The sequence below is a fragment of the Bufo bufo genome, chromosome 1 (assembly GCF_905171765.1).
Source record: "Bufo bufo chromosome 1, aBufBuf1.1, whole genome shotgun sequence".
Classification (NCBI taxonomy): Eukaryota; Metazoa; Chordata; class Amphibia; order Anura; family Bufonidae; genus Bufo; species Bufo bufo.
In genome coordinates this window covers 274,064,230-274,081,256 of record NC_053389.1, presented here as the reverse complement: position 1 = coordinate 274,081,256, position 17,027 = coordinate 274,064,230, and the positions used below count along the sequence as shown (strand labels likewise).

General features: G+C 46.5%; 1 protein-coding gene across 3 annotated transcripts in view; it reads right to left on the bottom strand.

The window, feature by feature from the left end:
• Positions 1–12,963, bottom strand: part of CRY1 (cryptochrome circadian regulator 1) — a 72,510-nt gene extending 59,547 nt beyond the window's left edge. Inside the window, exon 1 of one of the 3 annotated variants that reach the window (XM_040439467.1) lies at positions 12,206–12,963. In XM_040439467.1, coding sequence (XP_040295401.1) covers positions 12,206–12,363 — 158 coding nt within the window. In that variant the 5' untranslated portion in view covers positions 12,364–12,963. Of the gene's footprint in view, positions 1–2,482; positions 2,535–12,205 lie in introns of those variants that run through there. The other 2 variants (XM_040439457.1, XM_040439477.1) reach the window with 2 other exon arrangements.
• Positions 12,964–17,027: the final 4,064 nt, after the last annotated feature.

Here is a 17,027-nt window from a genome sequence, read left to right as displayed (position 1 = left end):
CATTAATACATGAGTTACCATGACCATTGACCGGTGCAGGACATTTACCTAGGGTTGCCACCTGTACGGGATTGACCCGGACTGTACAGGGTTTGAATCATGTGTCCGGGTCTCCTTCCGCCTTCAACCCGGACACATGATTCAAACTGTACTGTGGCTTAGCTGGTGGAGGAACACTAGTAGTTAAAGTTGGTAGGGGAAAGTTCTTATCCTTATACAGCAGTTCGGACAATTTAATCTGAGCCCCAATGTCCTCTTCTATACAAATACACTGAGTAATGTAATTGCCGGGATCAGCAGCACAAGGATTACTCTGCAGGGACTATTTGATGGTTTTCGGGCTCAGGCGGAGTAATCCTTGTGCAGAGGTTCTCAGTAATTACATTACTCAGCCAGGGTATCTGTATAGAAGAGGACGTGGGGAGATTAGATTGTCGGGACTCAGAACTGCTGAATAAAGATAAGAACTTTCCCCTAATGACATTGTGATTTTTTTTTAATATGCAGCATGGGGGGAGGGGGTAAATGTCCTGCACTGGTCATGGTAACTTATGTATTAATGTCCTGTGCACTGTGCAGGACATTTACCCCCCTCCCCCCGCCGCTATGCTGCATATTAAAAAAAATTGCTGTATTTCATGAAGCTGTCTGGCTGCCTTACTTGCTGCTGGAAATGGTTCCTCGTCGGTGGCGCTGGCACGTCCTCTCTATGCTCCTCCCATCAGTGTCATCCCAGCCAGCATGAATGGTGATCCCCGCCCGGCGGCGTGACGTCACTCACGGCGGGCGGGGCTGTAAACCTAGGGAAGCATCTTAGCTGCAGTGCAATAGCTGGAGGCTGGCGCCGGCTAACAGGGGGGGGCCGCAGGAGCAGAGTAAATGCTATTGGCTGGCGCCGGCTAACAGGGGCGGGCCGCAGGAGCGGAGTAAATGTATTGCTAAACACACGGACAATGAATGAATGATTGCCATGATCATCCATTCATTGTCAGTGTGTTTAGCAATACATTTACTCCGCTCCATAGTGACAATCGGCGGCGGTGTTTTACAATCGCATGGGGGGCCGGATTGAATGATTTCGCGGGCCGCAGGTTCCCCACCCCTGCAGTATAGCAATATTACAGCATCACGGCATTAAAAATAATTTCATCAGGATAGCGTCCCTTTAACAGAGTACTGCATATATTATACAAAACGTTTCGCTATTACTTTAATTACCCAATACACTTGGGATCTGATTGTTACTGAGCCGGCAATGTCTTCTGCTTGGCATGAATCTTAAATCTGAAATTCATGGAAGGCAGAGCACAAAATCATCAATAAAACAATTCATAACCTCTGCCGCTATTAAAGGCTCTTGAGAGCAGCATGTTCTTGCTGTATAACATGAATAAATGTTTCCTATTGTGCTGATCACTGTAATGTATCCCGGGAAGAAATGCATGAAACACAGCGCCCTAGACACCGCTGCCATCTGATCGGCAAAACAGCTGTGCAGGGTCTGATTAGGCAGCCACATCCAACACTTATTTAAAAAGGACATTTTACCAAGAAGTAGTCTCTAACCTGTCGCTCTCCCCCCCGCTGGAAAGCTACAACTCCTAGCATGCGCTTATAGTTGCAGGCTGAACAAATGGCTTGGCTTTCCATTTTCTTATGGTCCAAGGTGTTAAGTTTGAAGGGGTTGCTCCAGATCCTCAGGTTAGGCCAGCTAAACCTGATCAGTGAGGGTCCGATAACCCGAACCCCTGCCGAGCGACTGTTCTGCAGTAAGTCTGGTACCAGAGCTAGCTACTGAGGCAAGTAGGAACAGAGCTGCAGTAACCAGCATAGTGGACGGAGCTGTGTAGTTCTGGACAGGGAGTTGCCACAAAACAGCGATTGGTGGGGGTGCTGAGTGACAGACCCCCATGGCCTATCCTAAAGCCTGTATTACCCAGGCCGATTGAGCAAGTGATTGCCGGGAGGGAACTCTTACCTCCCAACAAAATCGCCTGCTGGCTAGCGGAGGAGACCGCTGCTATTACATGCAGCGATCTCCTCCACAGCATGCTGTCTAGAGGTTTGCTGGCAGCAGATTATAATTAGACAGCACGATTTGCCGCCAGCAAACACGGATTTTTAAGCGTTCTTTAAATAAATCACAATTGCCCGATGACCAAGCTTGTGTGAAATAAGCCTTAAGAGGGGCAAATCCGATTACAGGCAGCATCTTCTTCAGGCCTTCTAACTACCCAGGCAGTGGAACCATGGAGATCTAATCACTGAGTCTGAAGGAACACTGCCCTGTTTCCCTCATGTCTGTCTGGGCAAACAGATGGCCTGAAGAAGATCTGATCACCGAAAAAGATCGCCCAGAATCTGAATCAGGAGTTTCAATTATTATGAGCATTTTTTTGTTTCACTGGCAACGGTAGCTCAGACAATGTTGGGGTTGGAGAGCCTTTCTACCAACCAGAATCTGGGAGCTCGTCTCCATTACCTGGCAATCCGCATTCGGGGAGGATGGAAAGAAGGAACGTTTACAGAACAGTAGGTTGCCACTGCAAACTAAAAACTCTTTGCTCTTCAGGATCCGGCCAATGTTCATTTTTTCCCCTCTCTGCATTGTTTTTTGCAGGACAAGTTGTATTTTTTTAATAGCACCATTTAATTTTCCATATGCATTGAAAAATGGGGGAAAAAAATCTTTGTGGGGTAAAATAATACAATTCCGACTGTTTTTTGCACACACTGCGTTAAAAATATCATGATGACTTTATTCAGCAGGTCAGTACAATGACAACAATATCATTAGTTTTTACTATTGGTTTAATACTTTTGAAAAATAAAAATCTTTGAAAAAAAATCCATATTTTGTGTTGCGATATTCTGACACCCATAAACTGTTATATTTCTATCTACAGCTGTGAGACGGTTTGTTTTTTGTGGTACAAGCTTTAGTTTTTATAGCTACCATTTCGGAGTACATATCACTTTTTATTCAATTCTTTTCAGCGGGCAAGAGGAGCAAAAAACGGCAATTCAGCCATTTCTATTTGTTTTTGTCAGTTATGAGGCAGGGTTTATCAGGAACAGGGAGCCCCCTCCTTCTGACTAACCTCTCAGATTGCTGTAGCTGCTATTGACTCTGGCATCTGAGGAGTTAAATGACTGTGATTAGAGCTCTCTCCAACCCTGGTCATTGCCAATAGGTGTCTGCTGTATTACACAGCCAGCACCCACTATGTATGGAGCAGGCGCAGCTCGTAGGCTGGCTCAATACACCTCTCATTCATCTGAGAATTAGTCATCTCCAGGGGCATGAAGGAGTTAATGGGGTAATCTCACTTCATATATTTATGGCATATCCACATCAAAAGCTTAAAATCCCTCCAAATACATAAAGTGCATACATTTCAGAAAAAGTGCAGTTCAGTCTTACAGATCCATCCAGAATTATTGGTAACCAGGAATTTCCCAATGAACAAACTACCTTTATCCACAGACCATATGGATCTACTTGGAGGTAATGACCCAGAGTGATCCCACACGGGAGAGCACAGGGAGTAACTGATCTATGTGGTCACCATCGTGGCAGAGCACCATCATTCTAGATATTAAAAGTAAACTGAGAACTTCCATGCAATCCCGTCTTCCTCAGAGTCCATGGTTCTAGCTCTACTCACACCCATGCTCTCTCCTGGCAACCTCATTAGCAACTGATACCATCTGATGGCTCCAGAACCTGGTGGGCCTTTCCAATTCATGTCCTTCTCTATAGGAATCTTAAAAGTATGAGTTAATAGCATCCCTATGTTACCATCTGCTCTCAGTTCCTGTCTGGTGATCTTGGACCACTTTGCACCTCAGCCGTGTTAGCCCCCCCATATCAAAATTTTTGAACAAAACATATGCAATTGGTTAGATCTTTGTTAGATCAGGTTAGATCAATTGTTGTTTGCGTTAGATCTCATACAGAAGTAGAGATATTAACAGTTATTTGCAGGGGGGGCCCCCCCTTATCAAAAAATTGACAAAAAAATTAACTATTTTGGAAGATATTTGTTAGATCAGGTATGATCAACTAGTTGTTTTGTTAGATCTCACATAATTACAGACTTATTAAGTGATTAATGAGGGGGGGCTAGCCCCCCCACATGCAATTTTCAGGTAAAATTTGATGCAGAGTAATAGGCCTTAGTTAGATCCGGTAAGATCAAGTGGTTTCAACGTTAGATCTCATATAATTACAGAGATATTTCACATGAAAATACAGATATTAGGTAGTATTAAATAGGGGGGCTAACCCCCCCACATGCAATTTTCTGGTAAAATTTTATGCAGACTAATAGGCCTTCGTTAGATCCGGTAAGATCAAGTGGTTACAACGTTAGATCTCATATAATTACAGAGATATTATGGATATTTGGTATTACGTCAGGGGGGGGCTAGCCCCCCCACATGCAATTTTCAGGTAAAATTTGATGCAGACTAATAGGCCTTCGTTAGATCCGGTAAGATCAAGTAGTTTCAACGTTAGATCTCATATAATTACAGAGATATTTCACATGAAAACACAGATATTAGGCAGTATTAAATAAGGGGGCTAACCCCCCCACATGCAGTTATCTGGTAAAATTTGATTCAGACTAATAGATCTGCATTAGGTCCGCTAAGATCAAGTGGTTTCAACGTTAGATCTCATATAATTATAGAGATAAAAATATTTGGTATTACGTCAGGGGGGGGCTAGCCCCCCACATGCAATTTTCTGGTAAATTTTGATGCAGACTAATAGGCCTTCGTTAGATCCGGTAAGATCAAGTGGTTTCAACGTTAGATCTCATATAATTACAGAGATATTATGGATATTTGGTATTACATAAGGGTGGGGGCTAGCCCCCCCACATGCAATTTTGTGGTAAAATTAGATTCAGACTAATAGATCTGCATTAGATCCGGTAAGATGAAGAGGTTTCAACGTTAGATCTCATAATTACTGAGATTTTTCAAATGAAAACACAGATATTAGGAAGTATTAAATAGGGGGGCTAGCCCGCCCCCCCCCCTAACGTAATACCAAATATCCATAATATCTCTGCAATTATATGAGATCTAACGTTGAAACCACTTGATCTTACCGGATCTAACGAAGGCCTAGTAGTCTGCCTTAAATTTTACCAGAAAATTGCATGTGGGGGGGCTAGCCCCCCCTGACGTAATACCAAATATCCATAATATCTCTGTAATTATATGAGATCTAACGTTGAAACCACTTGATCTTACCGGATCTAACAAAGGCCTATTAGTCTGCCTCAAATTTTACCTGAAAATTGCATGTGGGGGGGCTAGCCCCCCCTCATTAATCACTTAATAAGTCTGTAATTATGTGAGATCTAACAAAACAACTAGTTGATCATACCTGATCTAACAAATATCTTCCAAAATAGCTAATTTTTTGGTCAATTTTTTGATAAGGGGGGGCTGATGACGGGTTAGCCCCCCCTGCAAATAACTGTTAATATCTCTACTTCTGTATGAGATCTAACGCAAACAACAATTGATCTAACCTGATCTAACAAAGATCTAACCAATTGCATATGTTTTGTTCAAAAATTTTGATATGGGGGGGCTAACACGGCTGAGGTCCACTTTGCAGCTCCTGATGGTCTCAGTCACATCCTATTCTGTTCCAGTCGGATTTCCATGTCAAGGCTGTCAGAGTCCCCTTGTTCTTGCAAAAGTTATGAAAGAAGGCATTCACTCTCTCAACTTCAATCAGATTGAGGTTTCACCTAAGCATGCAATGGAGACCAGGATGTCATGGAAGGCTATGAATCTTCTGCATTTCAGCTACCACTTCCTGCAATACTTCACCGTAGATGTCAACTATCTTTTGCCCATACAACCTAACTCAGCAGTAAAGTTTCCAAACTTCACCCCTATTATCCCAGGAGTTAACCATGAACTTGTGCAGCTTGTGGAACAACAACTCGCATAGAAGTTTACAGAAAGTAACTTAAAGTTAAATGCAAGTGGTATGTTGCATAGGGCACTGGTCACCTACCTCCTGGGATACCAGAAATATACTGGTGGGCAGACACTTCCCTGGACTCCCTTTCTGCATGTACTATGTATTATGCTGCTCCTCCGCTGTCTGATCGGTCGTCTTCTACCTCTGTGGTACACAATGTATTCAACATATATTCTCAGAAAAGAAGATCTCGGTATGGAGGAGGGGAAGACCAAGTCACAGTACAGGGGAAGACATGTAAAAACAGACATTACAGAGACACTACAAGAAGCAGAGGGATGACCCCCACTGAAGGCAGCCCAAACTTTACACAGGGCGATATCTACATAGGTTTCACCAGAACGCCCGTCCTCAGGTATGCATCTGGCAGTGTAAAAAGCTTTCCTTAACCCTGTCACCAACAAGGATCTGCTGCAGCTTCCAGAAGACAATGCTCCAAAATAATCTTCAAGCAGCCAAGTCCCAAGCCTTTTAGAGAATCCTATAGCCCAAGTGTCAGGCAACCGAAGTGGAATCCTATTTCTTCAGGATCTGTCCAGTGGGAGGTGTCTTAGGGAGCATCTACCCCTGTGGCAGGGACTAGTCACTAATCCCATTACAGTTGGTGTAAAACCAGTGCAGGCTCATCTCTCTGGAGCAAGCCAAAAAATAAGCTCTATTCCCGTCCTTGTGTCCTGCAGTACTAGAAGCAGCCAGTAAGTGCAGGGTCACAACACCCATTATGTTGAAGGGCAATGCCATCTTCCTGCTTGGCACAGGTTAATATAAGATAACGCCCAAAGTTCACATGCTGCAGTGAATCACCCGTACATGTACAGCCTGATCATAGACATGAATTATACTCGGTAAAATGCACCTATGATAATGCAGTGTAATCTGCAGGCAGCATGTTATAGAGCAGGAGGAGCTGAGCAGATTCAGATATAGTATAACTTGGAGTTTATACACTTAATATCCTGCTCTTTCTGGGCTTTGAAGTCCAGGAGGTGGTCCTATCAGTGATTGACATCTATGTATCTGAAGATTACAGCCTCCGAGCCACAATGGACTCTAATAAAGCAAAACTCAGCTAAAGGCTGAAGGTGACACATGGAGGCTACGCCATGTCCCAGATGCTTCACTTCAGCTATTTTCAGCTCATTCAATACCAAAAGCCATCAGATATCTTGATGTGTCAGTTTAATTAAATTCTTACGCACACAGCTCAGTACCGAGTCAATGAACATGCTCCTGTGTAAAATAATGCCATTTATTCCATCGATTTTCTCTTATTTCCCACATTGAGATACGTCATCCGTGGCCTTGACAGACTACTACAGCCAGCAGCAACGTTCACTCATACACATACCATGGAGCAGTGGTCTCCAGCTGCTGTGGAACTACTACCCGCAATGCATGCCATGTAAAGACCATCTGTGAATCTGGGCTTCCAATATGACCAATAGGGTGGGCAAAAATACTTATCCAAATATGCAACATAGGGACAATGTGTGATCCATCCTCATACTGTCAGGGCCAAAGAGGTGGCATCATCCTATACTGCCTGGTAGGATTGATCATGCTGATTAAGATGACGCCTTTCTTTTGTATGGATGTTAAACAGCTTCAGAGATATCTGCATTTTTATTCATATGCAAAGAAGCATGTTGGAGCACCAAGGGGCAGGGTTGAATCCTTGGAGCACTGCTTTGGTAATGCCCCTTTTGCTCTGCACACTCCCCCCTCCCCTGGATTGACAGAGTTAGACAGTAGCATGCTAAGGGGAGAGAATCTAGAATTCTCTCCTGGGATATCTACACTCAACGCTGACCACTTACCTCCAGGCTATAGCCTTCCCAATATTGAGAAAGGATGGTTTTCTATACTTAGAACGCTAATACATATAACTGATGTCTTTATAATAATATGTTGTGCCGTGAATAAACAAATAGGTCATCGCTTTCTAAGCAAAGAAAATTTCTATTCTCAACTTGGTAAGGCTATAGTAAGTAGGGTATATCATATGTACATGCTAGGAAACAGCTCTGCCCTTAGCATGCTGAAGTCTAGCAATGTCAAGGGTGTGTTACAAAAGCAGTGCTCCAATGATTCAGCCCCGTCCTCCTGGTGCTCCAATGTGCTCATTTGCATATGAATAAAATGTAGACATATCTCTGTGGCTGTTTAACATAGACAAAAGAGAAGAGGTATCGTTTTAATCAGCATGATCAATGCCATCAGGCAGTATACCTGGTTTAAAGGGTTGTCCGGCTTCAGAGCTGAACCTGGACATCCCTCCATTTTCACCCCGGCAGCCCCCCGATGCTCTCCTTTGTCCTGCGCTAAATCGCACAGGGCAAAGGCATTTTTTGGAGATCCGGTGACGTACCGGGGCTCTCCATGGGGCTGCCAGGAAGCCCGGTGACGTCACCAGCACTGATGGGAGGGATTTAGCGCTGCCCTAGCCAGTAGAACGGCTAGGGCAGCACTAAAGCACGCCCATCAAAGCCGCTGATGTCACTGAACACAATGCCGGGCGGAAACTTATTGAAAACAAAAAAGACCTTGCCCTGTGCGATCTAGCGCAGGGCAAGGGAGTGCATCGGAGCATGAGATGCTCCGATGCTAGCCTCAGGGGGGCTGCCTGGGTGAAAATAAGGGCATGTCCGGGTTCAGCTCAGAACCCGGACAACCCCTTTAATAGGGTTGATCTCCTTAAAAAGCATGAACTGAAACTTTTTGTCATCTACAAGCAGTGAAAATTTCAAGGAGGGGGTCCCCAAAGACAAAACTCCTGTCAGGCCATGGTGGGAGTAATAGCTTAGTAACACATCTAAAGCCATAGTTTAGAGGGCACTAGAATATAATATTGTCAGGAACGGTTTCAGTCCTACTTTGCAGCAGGTTATCACTTTTAGGGCTCATTCAGACGGCCGTATGCTGTCCGCAAAAATACTGAATGCTATCCGTTTTTTTGCGGATCCGCAAAAAAACGGATCTGCAAAAAAACGGATAGCATTCAGTATTTTTGCGGACCCATAGACTTCAATGGGGCCATGTCCTGATTTTCACGGACAAGTATAGGACATGTTTCATTTTTTTGGCGGATCCGCAAAAAAACGGATAGCATTCAGTATTTTTGCGGACAGCATACGGCCGTCTGAATGAGCCCTTAGGCTGGGGTTACACTCCAACATTTGGTTACAGCAACCTAAATGTTACCCTATGGGAAAGAAGATCACAGGAGACCATCACAAAACATTTAACCCTATAGCCCCAGTCTTATAAAGCGCATGCAGTGTTTCAGCATGGTCCCAACTTTGTAGGGTCCTGACAGATGGCATTCAGTCCTGAAGAGATGATTGCAGGGAGGAGCAGCAGTACTGGTCCTACCATGGACATAAGGATGTAAGTAACCACACACATATCTATGGTCTGAAAGATAGACCACTGCTATAAAGTACTCAGCTGCTGAGATACTACAACTTCCAGCATGCCAAAACAACCTGTACCTGTCAGGACACGCATGGAGTCATAATTTCACCACATCGGGAGAACAATATTAGAGCTGAATTTGGGAAATTATTTGAACAGTATTCCTTTATTCCCATAGATACGATCAAGCTCCTAGTCCAGTATAATTCTACACAAAGGTGCAGTGACTGACCCCATACCGACCGCATGCCTGTGCAGACCGAGCACTCAGACCTCACTACGCCCTTTACGGAAGTCCGCCCAACTCTCTGGGCAGGACACATCCTCCAGAGAGAGGCAAGCAGAGGGAGTAGTGCCAGTGTAGACGTCCCTCCTTCCTCAGCCATCTACTCCAAATACATTATAAACCCTGGTTATCCCAGCTTTCTAAAGGCTGCACGTGGTAATGCCCATCAACCATGAAGTGCTGCATGTCAGAGGTGAAGTGACTGGCAAAGGAAACAATACCCACCTAGAAAGTGCTGGAAGAAGGAAGCCACCATTAGGCTACTTTCACACTAGCGTTCGGGTGTCCGCTTGTGAGCTCCGTTTGAAGGCTCTCACAAGCGGCCCCGAACGTCAGCCCTAATGCATTCTGAATGGATGCGGATCCGCTCAGAATGCATCAGTCTGGCTCCGTTTGTCCTCCGCTCCGCTCAGCAGACGGACACCTGAACGCTTCTTGCAGCGTTCGGGTACCCGCCTGGCCGTGCGGAGGCAAACGGATCCGTCCAGGCTCACAATGTAAGTCAATGGGGACGGATCCGTTTGAAGTTGACACAATATGGCTCAATTTTCAAACGGATCCGTCCCCCATTGACTTTCAATGTAAAGTCAAAACGGATCCGTTTGCATTATCATGAACAAAAAAAAAAATATATATATATTTTTTTTTGTTCATGGTAATGCAAACGGATCCGTTCTGAACGGATCTAAGCGTTTGCATTATAGGTGCGGATCCGTCTGTGCAGATACCAGACGGATACCGCTCTGAACGCAAGTGTGAAATTATATGTGCTGTGGTAAACTGCCAGACAAGCTTTTGTGTTGGTTATGATAAAGTGCCAGGCAGGGTCTGACATGGGTTGCGGTAAAGTGCCAGGCAGGGTCTGACATGGGTTGCGGTAAAGTGCCAGGCAGGGTCTGACATGGGTTGCGGTAAAGTGCCAGGCAGGGTCTGACATGGGTTGCGGTAAAGTGCCAGGCAGGGTCTGACATGGGTTGCGGTAAAGTGCCAGGCAGGGTCTGACATGGGTTGCGGTAAAGTGCCAGGCAGGGTCTGACATGGGTTGCGGTAAAGTGCCAGGCAGGGTCTGACATGGGTTGCGGTAAAGTGCCAGGCAGGGTCTGACATGGGTTGCGGTAAAGTGCCAGGCAGGGTCTGACATGGGTTGCGGTAAAGTGCCAGGCAGGGTCTGACATGGGTTGCGGTAAAGTGCCAGGCAGGGTCTGACATGGGTTGCGGTAAAGTGCCAGGCAGGGTCTGACATGGGTTGCGGTAAAGTGCCAGGCAGGGTCTGACATGGGTTGCGGTAAAGTGCCAGGCAGGGTCTGACATGGGTTGCGGTAAAGTGCCAGGCAGGGTCTGACATGGGTTGCGGTAAAGTGCCAGGCAGGGTCTGACATGGGTTGCGGTAAAGTGCCAGGCAGGGTCTGACATGGGTTGCGGTAAAGTGCCAGGCAGGGTCTGACATGGGTTGCGGTAAAGTGCCAGGCAGGGTCTGACATGGGTTGCGGTAAAGTGCCAGGCAGGGTCTGACATGGGTTGCGGTAAAGTGCCAGGCAGGGTCTGACATGGGTTGCGGTAAAGTGCCAGGCAGGGTCTGACATGGGTTGTGGTAAAGTGCCAGGCAGGGTCTGACATGGGTTGTGGTACACTGCCAGGCAGGGTCTAACATGTTGTGGTACACTGCCAGGCAGGGTCTAACATGTTGTGGTACACTGCCAGGCAGGGTCTAACATGTTGTGGTACACTGCCAGGCAGGGTCTAACATGTTGTGGTACACTGCCAGGCAGGGTCTAACATGTTGTGGTACACTGCCAGGCACAGTTTGGTAGGTGCTGTGGTACACGGCCAGGCAGGACCTGCAGTGTGGTGAAGTACCAGGCAGAGTTTGGTAGGTTCTGTGGTACTTTACAGGAAGGGTCTGGTTGACCTACATAGGTCACATATGAACTTAACTTCTGAAGCCATCTGGTGGCAAGTATGTAATCCCTCTGTTACATAAAGCCCCGTCATCCTCATACTTTTACATAACATTATGCATGGCCATCATATTTACAATCTCAACTATCCTTCCAGAAGACAAAAGTGGGGGATAAAGGAGACATACTGGGATGTCATCTCCTCCTGGTTCAGTCTCTGACACATCAGTGCCAGGAGTGGGGGTCCTGGTGCCAACACCTCAACCACAGAGGGAGGCTCAAGTCCCCACCCTCTTTAATCAACTAAACTCATTTGGTGCAGAGTTATAACTTTCTATAACCTCCATTGAAATATGGAAACGTACACGACTTAAAGGGTTTCCAACATAAAAAATAAAGTTAGGGCATGGATGGGTGGTGGGAACTCACTGACCCCGAGTCCTGACCTGGCTAAATGATAAGTCCTATAAGAATGGAAAATTCCTTTAAGTCAGCTCATCCGATTATCTGAGCCTGAGATGTAAATGATACAAAATAGGGCTATTCCTACTTGAAGTATCCAGAAGAAAGAGGAGCGGGGCTCTTCCTTACCTCCACCTGTTGATTCCCACGTTAGAGGATCCTGCAAACCACGGATCCAGAATGTAGACGCAGCGGATGGTGTCAGCCCCTCGGATACACTCCTTCAGGGCAGGGTTGTCGTGCAGCCGGAGACCCTTCCTGAACCAGTGAACAGCATTCACCCCCATTTTCTTACTATATTCTTAAGACTTTGGGAGAGAGGGGTACTAGATAAAAACACCTCTGTCCAGTAGAAGTTGATGTAGGAATCAAGTCCAAAATTGACTCATGATGTCCAGTTGAAAGAAATGCGAAGGTAAAAAGGGGTTCAGATTAATTTTTGAGGGGGCTTAGCCTCTGCGACCCTCCTCTGTAGCCAAGATACACAATGGGGGTTCTGCCTGGATACTAGAATGTTGCAGTGATCTCCCTAACATTGTGTGTACAGAGCAAAAGTTGTTCCAGGGCTGAGTGTACCCCCCAAACTGCTAACTGAATGTACCACGACCGCTACCTCAGGCTATCTCCAGCCAAGTGCGCACCGCTCTCTCAGCACACTACACTGCACGGCACCTAAGCCCCGCCTTCTACTCCTGATTGGCCGAACACTGCTCACGTGTCCACGGAGATCTCACGTTTCTCTAGTGTGTTCGCCACACTGCTCCCGCTCCTAACAACGTAGCAATGCGTTTCTCCGTCCGTCACCCCTGCTAGTGCGTATTCATGTTATGTACTATTGACGCACGGTTAGATAGTATCCCCGGCGTCCGTTAACAGGGAAAACAATCTCCGTTTCTTCTTAGTTTATGTTCGGCTGTTATGGCCAGTGACGTCAGGAGGCGGGGGATCGGTCGCGCTGAAAAGTTCCCGGATGAGCACGTTGCTGAGTGACTTTTCGCTTGTTCACGGCGCATGCGCGGAGGCGCGAGTGGTTATTTTATGTGATAGGGTTGTGCTGTATTTTGACGAGTTGTTGCAGTCGGAGCACACATTCATTTGTGGGGGGTGAAGTGAACTGGTGATGATGGCGGGTGGCACGTTTTCCGTCAGTGTCTGTCCGAAATAATCCTCAGTCAGACACCCGGCATAATCCCGTTTGCCCTGCTTGATGCTATATGTAGCTGCCAGGCTGCAGGTTATGTAACCCTCATTTAGGACACACCAGCCCCATTTCTGCTAATAGCTCAGCCTCCACATAAACAGCAGATGTGTCGCATGAGGAAATTTGCATCCTGGACCAGAAATCGTCTTGCCATGTAGGGTTTCTGTCCTGAGAAATAACGTTATGTAGCTGACTGACATAAGCGAAGTACTAATGTCAGCAGTACATAACAGTACGCTTTATAACTCCCTGCCTGCCGCCGTGTTCGTAAAATAAAGACTTTTATAATATGCTAATGAGCCTCTAGGTGCTACTGGGGCGTTACTTCAGCACCTAGAGGCTCGGTCTACGCACCCTTTGGCACGCCCAGGTCCAGTCGATTGACTTTCGAATTCTCAGTGTCCCGTGAAGGACGCGCTCCTGCTGCCGGCTTCCTCACTGCGCCAAAGGAAGGAAGCCGGCAGCAGGAGTGCGTCCTTCACTCACTGCGCCGAATACTAAACGAGACGGCGCAGGCACAGGATTTATGGGACACTGAGGAGAACTCAAAAGTCAATCAAGTGTACATGGGCGTGCCAAAGGGTGCGTAGACCGGGTCTTTAGGTGCTAAAGCAACACCCTAATGGCACCTAAAGGCTCATTAGCATATTTTAAAAGTTTATTTTAAGAGCTCGGCGGGCAGGGAGTTATAAAGCGTACTGTTATGTACTGCTGACATCAGCACATCGCTAATGTCAGTCAGCTACATAACGTTATTTCTCATGACAGAAACCCTTTGAAGAGGATTTACCCCAAAAATGGTGACCCAGAGATTAGACTGGCGTAGATTGCAATGTGATGGCAGGTGCTGTATCCTGTCAGTGCACGATCGCTTTATGAGATGGGACTATTGCATACCTCCCAACTTTTGAAAAGAAGAAAGAGGGACATTTTTTCTGCACTAGGCCACGCCTCTAACTCCGCCCAAAACATAACAAAACACCTAATCCCACCCAGTCCCCTAAATGCCCCCACATAGTAATTATTCTTCCTGTATGCCACCACACTGTAGTTATGCCCAGATATGTTTCCCCTCACAGTAGTGATGCTCAGATATGTGCCCCCTCAGTAATTATGTCCAGATATGTGCCCCCTCACAGTAGTTATGCACAGATATGTGCCCCCTCACAGTAGTTATGTCCAGATATGTGCCCCCCACAGTAGTTATGCACAGATATATGCCCCTCACAGTAGTTATGTCCAGATATGTGCCCCTTCACAGTAATTATGCACAGATATATGCCCCCTCACAGTAGTTATGTCCAGGTATGTGCCCCCTCACAGTAATTATGCACAGATATATGCCCCCTCACAGTAGTTATGTCCAGGTATGTGCCCCCTCACAGTAGTAATGCACAGATATATGCCCCCTCACAGTAGTTATGTACAGATATATGCCCCCTCACAGTAGTTATGTCCAGGTATGTGCCCCCTCACAGTAATTATGCACAGATATATGACCCCTCACAGTAACTATGCACAGATATGTGCCTCCTCACAGTAGTTATGCCCAAATATGTGCCCCCTCACAGTAGTGATGCTCAGATATGTGCCACTACACAGTAGTTATGCCCAGATATGTGCCCCCTCACAGTAGCAATGCCCAGATATGTGCCCCCTCACGGTAATATGCCCAGGATTGTGCCCCCTTCACAGAAAGTAAAAAAATATATAATTACATATCTGATTCCCCAGCAGCAGGAGGATGCACATCGTCTGCTCTGGTCTGTGTAGGAGGAGGAGCAGAGGCTGACTGCCGGTCAGCCCCACCCCCTGTCCAGACCTGCAGTGTGGAGCGCCATCAGGGGGGAGGAATAATGAAGCAGGGAGCCGACCGCTCTCTGCTTCATCATTACAGGCAACTGTCTCTGCTGAAGCAGGGACAGCTGCCAGAGGGCGGGACAGCCACTCCAATCCGTGACTGTCCCACCGGAGACGGGATGGTTGGGAGGTATGGAATGTGCACATTTTAGCTTGCCGCTGTGTAGGGCCCTATTACATGAGCAGGTGATCAGTTATCAGGAAGGCATGTTAGCATAAGGGCTCATACACACAACCGTATGTATTTTGCGGTCCGCAAAAAACGGAACCGCAAAAAATATGGATGACATCTGTGTGCATTCGGTATTTTGCGAAACGGAACAGCTGGCCTCTAATAGAACAGGCCTCTCCTTGTCCGTAATGCAGACAATAATAGGACAAGTTCTATTTTTTTGCGGAACGGACATACGGAAACTAAATGCACACGGAGAAACTTCAGTTTTTTTTGCGGACCCATTGAAATGAATGGTCCTGCATACGGTCCATAAAAAAACGGAACGGACACGGAAATAAAATACGTTTGTGTGCATGAGATCTTAGATTTGTATGAATTGATTCACTCGTCAAACAGACTAATGGCCCCGCTACCTAAGAGGCACCCCCTCCCATTAATTGACAGCAGCAGACATCACTCCTGGCCCTGTCAGTCTCACGCCAGCGCTGTTATGCTGCAAAGACCAACCGCGCATGTGCTGCTACACTACCGAGCACCCACGAGTGCTGGACCCCAACAATCAGCCTCTGTGAAGGTAACACTGATTGTTTTTCGGGTGATTTAATTTTTAATGTGCACCTAAAATCTGAATTTGTTGCCCTAAACAGGTTGGGCTGCAGACAAAATGCAAAGTGTTATTGTTCCTCCCCCTTTCACTTTGCATGGGGCTGTAGGAAAATCCCCTTAAAGGGCTTCCCTGGGGATTAACATATTGATGGTTTATCCTCAGGATAGGGTATCAGTATGAGATTGGCGGGGGTCTGACTGCCATCACCCCTGCTGATCAGCTGTATGAAGAGGCTGCGGAGCTCCATGAGCGCTTAGGCTGCTTCCTAGGCCATGTGACGCCATGTTCATTGATGACATGAACTAGGTGCAGCTCAGTCCCATTCAAGTAAATAGCTTTGTAATTTATAATGCTGTGCATTCCAGCCTGATCACGGGTCTAGTGTACTCTACCCACAGAATGCCATGAGTACAGTACAATAAGTATTTGGTTGGACAGGAGCTGACAGCGCCATAAGTTGTTACGATGCAGTGAGTTCAGCCAGAGGAGCAGGAAATGCAGCCATCGCACAGAGCATGTTTCATGGACCTAAGGCCTCTTGCCCACAACCTTATGCCCTCCGAGATTTACGGTCCGTGAGCGGGCCATATGTCCTGGAGCGGCATTAATTGTGCGCACAGCATCATAGATTACAATCATGCTGTGCACGTCGGGCCGCCGGCTGGGCTTTTGTTCCGCATTCATATGATCATTTGAATGCAGGACAATAGCCCCACGGGCGGCCCGACGTCCACAGCATCATTGTAATCTATGATGCTGTGCGCTCCCATGCGCACGATCAATGCCGCTCCGGGACATATGGCCCGCTCACGGACGGTATATCCCAGAGGGCATAAGGTCGTGGGCAAATTGCCTAAGGCTACTTTCACACTTGTGTTGTTAATTCCGGTATTTAGATCCGGCAGTGGATCTCAATACCGGAATTAAATGGATCCGTTTTGATTTTGCACATCAGTGTGCATCCGTTCCGTTAGGATGCGGTTGTGTGAAATTAAAACGGAATAATTTTTTTTCCGGTATTGAGATCCTTTGCCGGATCTCAGTATCGGAAAACAACAACGCAAGTGTTAAAGTAGCCTAACATGCTCGTTTGAAACTGTCCGTAGAG